We start from the raw sequence: 10,141 nt of genomic DNA, 5'->3' as shown, positions 1-10,141 counted from the left end.
AAAGAACTTTGTGTCTGTCTATTTGTAAAGATGTCAGATTCGGTTGATAGTACCTTGTAATCAAAGAACTTTGTGTCTGTCTATTTGTAAAGATGTCAGATTCGGTTGATAGTGCCTTGTAATCAAAGAACTTTGTGTCTGTCTATTTGTAAAGATGTCAGAATCGGTTGACAGTGCCTTTTAATCAAAGAACTTTGTGTCTGTCTATTTGTAAAGATGTCAGAATCGGTTGACAGTGCCTTGTAATCAAAGAACTTTGTGTCTGTCTATTTGTAAAGATGTCAGAATCGGTTGACAGTGCCTTGTAATCAAAGAACTTTGTCTCTGTCTATTTGTAAAGATGTCAGATTCAGTTGATAGTACCTTGTAATCAAAGAACTTTGTGTCTGTCTATTTGTAAAGATGTCAGATTCGGTTGACAGTGCCTTGTAATCAAAGAACTTTGTGTCTGTCTATTTGTAAAGATGTCCTCTGCTGAAAATGAAGATAAAGAAAATTTCTTTAATAAGATACATATCTGATAAGTGTGTTAATGTGATACCAGCATCAGATTACCTCTCTGTTTTTAACTTCCAAATAAAACGGACACATATACATACCTCTTTACTGAAAATGAACCATTGAACATAAACTTGAGGTATTTGTATATAAAGTTTAGTTAATTAATCCCTCAAACTACTTGTTAAGACTTTCAAACTCTGTATTTCAACACTATTATCTTTAATAGCACATGTACATTTGTTGCACCTATTCCAGACAACAATGGTGCAATTGGTGGCAGGTGCATGCCTGACATCTGTCGGTTAAAATTTCAAAGGAGTACGAGATAGATCTGACTCGAAAGGTTTGAAAAGTTTAAATAAATTCAATACAATTATAGCTGACTAAGTTGGGAGTAGTAACTGTAGATTTAAATAAATTTGTATTTCTGAACAAAAGAACTTGATGTGTATACGTATTACCAACTTTAAAAAAACTTTGTAGCACGTACTACACGTTTAACGTTTTCTACTTCTATTATAAGTTAAATAAGTACCTTCCCAACTCAGGATTTCTGCTTGAAACACATGGATGGTTGCCCCTGAAAAAACACAAAGAGCAAAGAGTTGATAGCTACACACATTCCATTTTCATTTCACAGATTCGGGACAACAGATTTACAATCGGTGAAGAAATTAATTAGTATCCAAACTGGATTACCGAATACTCTCTGTGGTTCTGTCTTCAGATCTGATTCTACTGAACATTATCGGAATACCGTATTACAGGTGTCGGCAACGTTTTTCTATTGGGTGCCACTTATCAATATTCAAAATTTAAAACCCTCTGCACGTGCCACCATTGTTTCTTAAATTTAGGTTAAAATATTATAATTTTATGATATGTGTAGTTTGATTATCTAGTTAGTAGTTTATAATAATACATAAATATGGTGTATATTTTTTTTTAATCATACTTTAATTAAAAGAGCTCAAAAGTTGTGTTTTTCTTTATTTTTTGTAAAAAAAAAATTAAGTTTTTTCTTCTTTGAATTAGTGTGCCACACAAAATATCTTCATGTGCCACAAGGTGGCAAACACGCCTTGGGTTGCCGACTCCTGCAGTATTACTTGCACTGTTACTTTTATGAAAATATTATCTTGGGTATAAACTATGTTAAGCTTCTACATCTGATTCAGTAAAACTTGTCCTGAAAAGAAAAGTTACAAAAGAAAAAAGTATATCTCAGGTTAACCGATTTATAAAACTGACTCAGGTATCCGCTGATTCTAGGAACTTTTCTTTATGCTCCTAAAGTTAGCATTGAAATTACTGTTTGTCAAAATCTTAATTAAAGTTAGTTTGTTGTAACAGAGGATCTGAATTTTAGACTTTATAACGAGAAATAAGTGACTGTATCTTAAGATGTTGTTTTGCATTCAAAGGTCAGAACAAAATAAAACCTATGCAGTTTGAAAACAACAAAAATTACATATATAACCACAAAATACAGATCAGTACCTAATCTGATGAAGAATATAATTCTAATTTGTTTATTTTCTAAGAAGAAGAAGAAACAATAATCCCAACAAACGGAAAAAAAAAACTCTAATCTGTTTAATCCAATGAACTTTACCCTTAAATATATTTGAATGGATTTTTGTTAACATTAAAATACATAACAAAAAGGAGCAATATGGCTAAACACACAAACTAAAATGTACATTTTGTATTAATTTTAGTTCCATATTATTTAAAAGAGTGAGATTTTATCTGATATTTTAACAGGAAATCAAACACAAAATATTTTTTATTTTATTATAATACAGAATTACTAAGACAAAAAAATTAACTATTCATATTATTAAAAAAAAATACCAAAACAACACAGTTACACTTATTTTCTTATGCAAAAACCCCTTAAGCTAGTTACTGAAGAGAAATACATATAAGAATGTTCCGGGAAATATGAAACATGCCTTACAGGAAGATCACCGTTCAAGTCTCTTATCCCAGTAAGTCTAGTAATTTAAAATCTAATATAAATAACACTAACCATTAAATGTTAAAGCTTTTAACATGACAATTATGCAATACAATATGACTAAAACCAGTAAAATATTTCAAATAATCCTCTTTTTTTTCCTTTATAAAACTATTTACAGAAGTGTTAGTTAATTATGAATGATATTCCAGTTCTTCCGTGTTGCAAACAGTAAATTAGTTGCTTAACAGCTTATACAGAATGTTTTCAATGTGATAAGTTTGTATTTTTTTATAGATAGATAAAAATTACTAAAGTTAGTTCAAGAAGACCAGTGGAGTGACATAATACTAAAACATCTGTAAGTTTTGTTTTGTTTACTTGAGGTAATGTATACCATAATACTATAAATATGGGATGGGAAAGCCATCTACTGATTTGGTTATTAAACACAAACCTGAAAAAAGGGCTACGGTCACGACACAAGCTCAAGAATTCCTCATCTCTGTATATGTACCGGAGATCATTCTTACACCCTACCAAAACTATTGGTGTGTTTGGACAAAATTTTCGAATCTCTGGATACCATACGACCTTACAGTTTCGAAGGGATAATGGGTTGGCAATTGAAAAGCACAGTAAAACCACATCTGATCTAGAAAATGAAACAAACATTAAAGTGTATACCAAAATCACAACACCCTATTAACTAACTTACATGACCATTACCTAAACTAAATCTTTACAAGTTGCATCACATCAAAAGTTTTTTTTATTTAATTATATTTATCTGTATCAACCAGTCTTGAACAAACCTATTATTCTGTACCTTTACTACTTCTCATTTAAAAATATTTACAAGTTATCTGTCAACACTGTTATGATTCATCACCAAAAGCAAATTAACACAGCTAATTAGTCAACTAAATAAATATTGTAAACTTAAAAACACTATATATTGTTTTAACAAATTAACAGGAGTTATTAACAGTATTCCAAATTAAATAGAGAATGATAAACAAACCATAAAACTTAATAGCAAATGAACAAAATAACTGTTAACTCTTATCAGTTAATCTCAGTTAAAATTAGTGATTGAATAATAAAGCCTAACATAGCATACAGATAACTTTCAAGCTGTTAGAAAATTAACATATTTTATGCATCTAGCTTCAAAGATGCATTCAACTCAGTTTTCTTAACAATGAACAATATTCCCATATTCTTAATGATGAAAAATATTCTAATGTTTTAATAGTAAACAATATTATTACATTCTTAATGATGAACAATATTCTCAAGTTTTAATGATGAATAACATTTTCACATTCTTAATGATGAATAATATTCTTATGTTTTAATAATAAACAATATTCCCATATTCTTATGTTTTGATAATAAACAATATTATCACATTCTTAATGATGAACAATATTCTTATGTTTTAATAATAAACAATATTCCCATATTCTTAATGATGAATAATATTCTTATGTTTTAATAATAAACAATATTACCACATTCTTAATGATGAACAATATTCTTATGTTTTAATAATAAACAATATTATCACATTCTTAATGATGAATAACATTCTCATGTTTTAATAATGAACAATATTATCACATTCTTAATGATGAACAATATTCTCATGTTTTAATAATAAACAATATTCCCATATTCTTAATGATGAACAATATTCTAATGTTTTAATAATAAACAATATTCCCACATTCTTAATGACATATAATAGTGATAACAGTACCATTCTTAATGATAAAAAATTAAATTATTCCCATGTTTTCAATGATGAATAACATGTTCTTAATGATGAACAATATTTTCATGTCCTTAATTATGAATGATATTCTCAGATATTTAAAGATGTATAGCATTCCCACATACTTAATGATGAATAATTCTAGGTGCATTATCTTGCACATCATTTTCTCAGAGAAAAAATGGAAATTATAAGATGCTTTAGGTCAAGAGCACACAAAAGACAGACTATTCTAAAATTACCACTATGATGTTCAAATATTTCTCGATCTTTCTCATGTAATTTTAAATGTGTGAGGTATTATGTGTGAGGTAGTCAAGAATCTTGAAGATTCATATGAGGAATTATTCTACTAGCATCCAAATGTTGTGAAATGAGAAAATGATAAACATTGTACTGACATTTCAAGGTTTATCAGTTATACCTTATCATTAAATTAAAGTCATGCCAAACTTGACCGATTTATTATGTATAGCTACACCTTGTGGCTTACAAAATATTCTAGTAGATGTATACAAAAACCGCAGAATGGCATAACATACCTTCCATATGCAAACCTTCTGTCTTTATCATGGTCTCCAAAAGTGTCCCACAACCGAAGAGAAATACTGACACCATCCACAACATCCCAAGAGCGTTCCAACACCTACTCAAGACACAAAAACCATATGAATACGAACAAAAACTGGTTTAACACATCATCTTTATCATTATAACTATAAAAATGGTTATTTCTCAAAATATTGCTTCAGTAAAAAAGAAATACTAAAATATAATATGGTTGTCACAATTAACAATTCACAAATCAACGTCTTATGTTCCTCAAGTACAAATCCAGTGACACTGAACAAACCAAGAAGTAATATTTTTTTTACACATCCTTCAAATTTTCAGAAGCTACAGTAATACATGTGATGTTTCACAAATCAAATCAGTTCACAAGATTTTTAAATAAATTGTTTTTTCTACGGGTATTTCATACTTAACCCACGTACCAAGTTTGGTACTACCATTACTATCTTTCTCTATTTTATTGTTCTTACAACAAATAAAACATAAAATTCAGTGTTCAATTCTATTTGTTACTCCAAGACATGTATATCCTTCACACATGATTCATTAGTCTGCAAAAAAAAAATCACGTAAAACATAATGTAAATGTAGTCTTTAAAACATTTTTATGTTGCCATATAACTCGTCTATAAACAACCAAAACAGGGTAATCACAAATGTTAATCAACTGCCACATTTTGTTTACATCCCGAGTCATTCTTAAAACAATTTTCAGAGAGATAAGATAAACACAGTATAAACATAATATCAACCTAAAATATTATGCTTGATACATTTCAGTTATTTTCTAACATTTGGAAAGACAGTTAACGAACATATCATATATTTAGTGTCAATGTTCATAAAATATTCTTTTAATTTTTTTTGTTTTAAAGCACAAAACTTCCCTTTATACACAAATGATAAGTTTATGTTTAAAAATAAACCACAAATCTTACATGTAAGTGTTAAAACTATCAAAAAGTTAAAATGTGTTCAGGAATAAAACTCAAATTATTATCTTTAAAAACATTATATATATATACACACACATCATCGGCACTACTATATTGTGCAGTCTACAAAGATATTTACACTATAACGTGTGGTCTACAAAGATATCTACACTATTGCGTGCAGTCTATAAAGATATTTACACTATAGCGTGCAGTCTACAAAGATATTTACACTATAGTGTATGGTCTACAAAGATATTTACGCTATAGTGTACGGTCTACACAGATACTGTCATCATCATCATCACCATTTTAACTTTCGTTTATTTGCAACTGTCACCATTTATTATAAATAATGTTTTTAAATTAATAAACTACAACATACCATTACATAACGTTGGGGGGGGGGATATAAACGAAGGGAAATAAATTCCAACAATCAAAACTAGCACAATTATAACCTAAATTTAAGGTGCTCTTTTGGAACACGCAACTAATTAAGTTATTATTACTTGCTGAACAAAAACGTGGATAGATATAAATCATTTAACAAGAAATTATGTTTTAGTGAATCATTAAAACAGTGGATGATGATAGTATCTGTGTAGACCGCACGGAAACAGTAGCACACTATGTTCCTTTATTACATAAAAACTAAGGCAAATACATTTCTTAAAGTGCATAAGCAAATTCTATCAGAATATACATCTTTTTCAAGGCATTTCCTCAAGTTCTAGATACCTGGAGCTTAACATTAACATTGTCTGTAGAAATACAAAATTTTAGTGCTTAGAAATTAAAATTTCATAGCATCATTAATAATCTCTGTGGCATAGTGAAAAGACAAAAACTCTGTCAAAAAGAGGTCATATGAATAAGCCAATGATGAAGTTCCTTCATATTTCACTAAAAATGCAGAATTCATATTGAAATTATAAGGTCAGGCAACAGTATATATTTAAACTACAATGTTAAGAGCTCTTTCATTGACAAAAGCCCCCCAGTGGCTCAGTGGCAAGTCTGAAAATTTGTAACACCAGAAACTGGGTTTTGATACCTGTTATGTAGCTTTGCACTTAACAACAAAACAAACAAATTTTTTGTCAGGAGAAGAGCTCTGCAGCTCTTCACCACTGGGGGGCAATGCCAACAATAAAGAGATCAGGCCTCATACTGGGAAGTTAAAATGATACTCCCACTGTGAAGGAAATAGTTCTAAAAATGTTTCATAAAATTCCAACGAGTCATACACGTTGAGTTACTTTTAATATCAGACAAAAGGAGGACTGTTTGCTGAACTACTAGCAAAGCTACTCGAGGTTTATCTGCACTACTAGTCAGTAATTTTGAAATGATAAGCTACAGGGAATGCAGCTGGTCAACAAAACCTACTGCCTACTCTCGAACACGACTTATTTATTTACTCTTTTGTTTGTTGTTGTTGTTGGCTACGCGACAAGAACCACAGATCCAAAGTCCGGCACAGTAACCCCTGTGCTGTACTGTCCCAATAAATGGGGGGAAACCTAAACACAATCACCAGAAAATTGCATGAAATCTTGATTATCAAACTCACCAAATACATTATTATTTTAATGACGACAATTTTATTAAAGAAATGAAAGGATCATTACCACGTCTACCACTTGAACTCTTGTCACACAAAAAATACATAAAACATTCTTTTTTAAGGACATGCTTCAGTTTTATGGAGACTTTTCTGGAAATATTCTATCACAAAATCACTGTTTAAATCTTTCTTTCCATGCCAAATCTAATAAAAATCATGATAACATATAGATAAAACTTCCAGCAAACAATATTAGGAGACAAAAAAAAGTAACTATGTGGACAACACCTACTTAGAACCCTTCATTAGTTAACCAGCTTATAAAGACAACACCTACTTAGAACCCTCCGTTGGTCACCGGCTTATAAAGACAACACCTAATTAGAACCCTTCATTAGTTAACCAGCTTATAAAGGCAACACCTAATTAGAACCCTTCTTTAGTTAACCAGCTTATAAAGACAACACCTACTTAGAACCCTCCGTTGGTCACCACCTTATAAAGACAACACCTACTTAGAACCCTTCATTAGTTCACCAGCTTATAAAGACAACACCTACTTAGAACCCTTCATTAGTTAACCAGCTTATAAAGACAATGCCTACTTAGAACCCTTTATTAGTTAACCAACTTATAAAATGAATGTATACTATCCTGGTTGACATCTTCAACTAAATCCATTTCAGTGTAAAATTAGTAAACATTATTTGGACTAATTTTGTTTATAAACACAGTGCCCAATGCAAGTATTGCAACCTGGATTTCAAACCCCAAGATTTACTGCTGAGCCATTGGGGGGGAGATCACGATAATAAAATAATTCATAAGCAAAAGGGGAACATTTAGTGTACCACACTTGGCTTTTTAACACCTTAACAACAACAGTGACCCAGCTGTTTCTAACTGTTTAAAACTACGCAGAGTAAGAGAATTTTAGACACAATTTATGTAATTTCACAAAAGCAGTTGAACATTTTCGTAACAACGACAGTTTTTGGACTTTAAAAGTGCTTCCACAGGTCATTAATCAAGCCGACTGTCCACCAGACACCTGTTGCTAAGCGCCAAGAAACAAACTCAGTCCTAACTAAGTCAAAAGCTAACTTATAACACTGTCCTAGACTTTACTTTGCTAAGCCTAAAAAAATCACGTTTATTATGCAGTCAACCACTGATTATGCAGTTCGTTTGTAAAAAAAGTTCCACGACTGCATAATTACATCAAACTCGGAACTCTATTTACAGGATCGATGACGTGAACAAGTATATCGCTTCCGAGTCATGATTTTATTTCTCGAAGTTTCTCATGACTTGCCATTTGCTTATTTGCAAGCACGCATAACTGGAAGGTAAAAAACTCTCAAAACATTACCCATGATGCCTCAAATGAACAATATTTTTCTCATTTTTGTGCCAGATTCTTTATATGCCCTTTCTCGCTGGATAAAAAATAACATTTTTTTTAATAATTACTACAGACAAATTTTAAAATATTACTATTTTTTGTTTTCTTAATTATCAATGAAGAAGCCAAAAAAAAGCCTTAAATAATTCAACTCTGGCATATAATTTCACGATAAAAAATGCAGTACATATGACTCAACAGATAGCCAACTACCTACGTTTCTGATATATGTACTAAATTCAATGAATATCATATTGATAAATCAATAAATTGAGCGTGAAAGCTGATTCACATTACGTAAGTGAAAAAAGAGTGAAAAGCCAAGACTCTACAAATTAAAAAAGGGGCAAATATACGTTAATGTAGGGTTAAGGAAAATAGGAGATAAAAAAATACTTTACTAGAAGAAAAATATTAACATTTTTACGCGGGCTTTTAGTAACGGTTAAATGCTATCATGCACGTTCTTTATTAAAATAAGCGTCTCTACAACTAATAAAAAAATAAACGTGTAAAGTCTGTGAAGGGACCTCTTGTGTCGGCTTCGCAAACGTGATCACAACCACATATATTAAACAGAAATATATAAGGACGAAGGCTGACACACCCCTCTACACACCCGCTAATACTGTGGTAAGAAACCTCAACAGCCAGCGACTTTCGTAAATCGCAGTTTTCAATCATCGTTGACGTCACGGTCGACCTTGAAAATTCTGTTTATTCCTATACCTCGCACGTTACGCATACGCGAGCTGCACGCGCTCGATATAATTCAACGGCTTCTAAAGATGGCGATAAACGAGAACAGTATTGGCGGGATCGAAACCTGATATTACATGCAGATGGCAACCCTGACTGGTCTACCATCCATGGTTTCTAAACCAGCCTTTCTAGCTTTTAATATGTATTTTGGACAATGTTAAGAACGCGAACTTATTCATTAACTACTAATTATAAAACTGATCCGTTATGAACCATTTTGTAACAACTGTAACGCCACGAAGGTATTGTTTTAAATATAAAGCTGTGAAGTTTCAACTTCTGTTACCCGCCGTCAAACTTCACTAAACAATGAACGGATTCTGTTACCCGCCGTCAAACTTCACTAAACAATGAACGGATTCTGTTACCCGCGTCAAACTTCACTAAACAATGAACGGATTCTGTTACCCGACGTCAAACTTCACTAAACAATGAACGGATTCTGTTACCTGACGTCAAACCTCACTAAACAATGAACGGATTCTGTTACCCGACGTCAAACCTCACTAAACAATGAACGGATTCTGTTACCCGACGTCAAACCTCACTAAACAATGAACGGATTCTGTTACCCGACATCAAACCTCACTAAACAATGAACGGATTCTGTTACCCGACATCAAACCTCACTAAACAATGAACGGATTCTGTT

At 31.5% G+C, this 10,141-nt stretch overlaps 1 protein-coding gene across 8 annotated transcripts in view; it reads right to left on the bottom strand.

The window, feature by feature from the left end:
• Positions 1–10,141, bottom strand: part of LOC106464398 (rho-related BTB domain-containing protein 1-like) — a 44,128-nt gene that overhangs the window by 19,501 nt on the left and 14,486 nt on the right. For 7 of the 8 annotated variants that reach the window (XM_022392088.1, XM_022392094.1, XM_022392089.1 and 4 more), the window contains 3 exons: positions 4,787–4,890; positions 2,922–3,119; positions 1,037–1,081 (listed from right to left, as the gene is read on the bottom strand). In XM_022392088.1, the coding sequence (XP_022247796.1) occupies positions 1,037–1,081; positions 2,922–3,119; positions 4,787–4,890 (347 nt within the window). The remainder of the gene's footprint in view (positions 1–1,036; positions 1,082–2,921; positions 3,120–4,786; positions 4,891–10,141) is intronic. The other variant, XM_013924530.2, reaches the window with a different exon arrangement.

The sequence above is a fragment of the Limulus polyphemus genome, unplaced genomic scaffold (assembly GCF_000517525.1).
Source record: "Limulus polyphemus unplaced genomic scaffold, Limulus_polyphemus-2.1.2 Scaffold1640, whole genome shotgun sequence".
Classification (NCBI taxonomy): Eukaryota; Metazoa; Arthropoda; class Merostomata; order Xiphosura; family Limulidae; genus Limulus; species Limulus polyphemus.
This window is presented reverse-complemented; position numbering and strand designations above follow the sequence as displayed.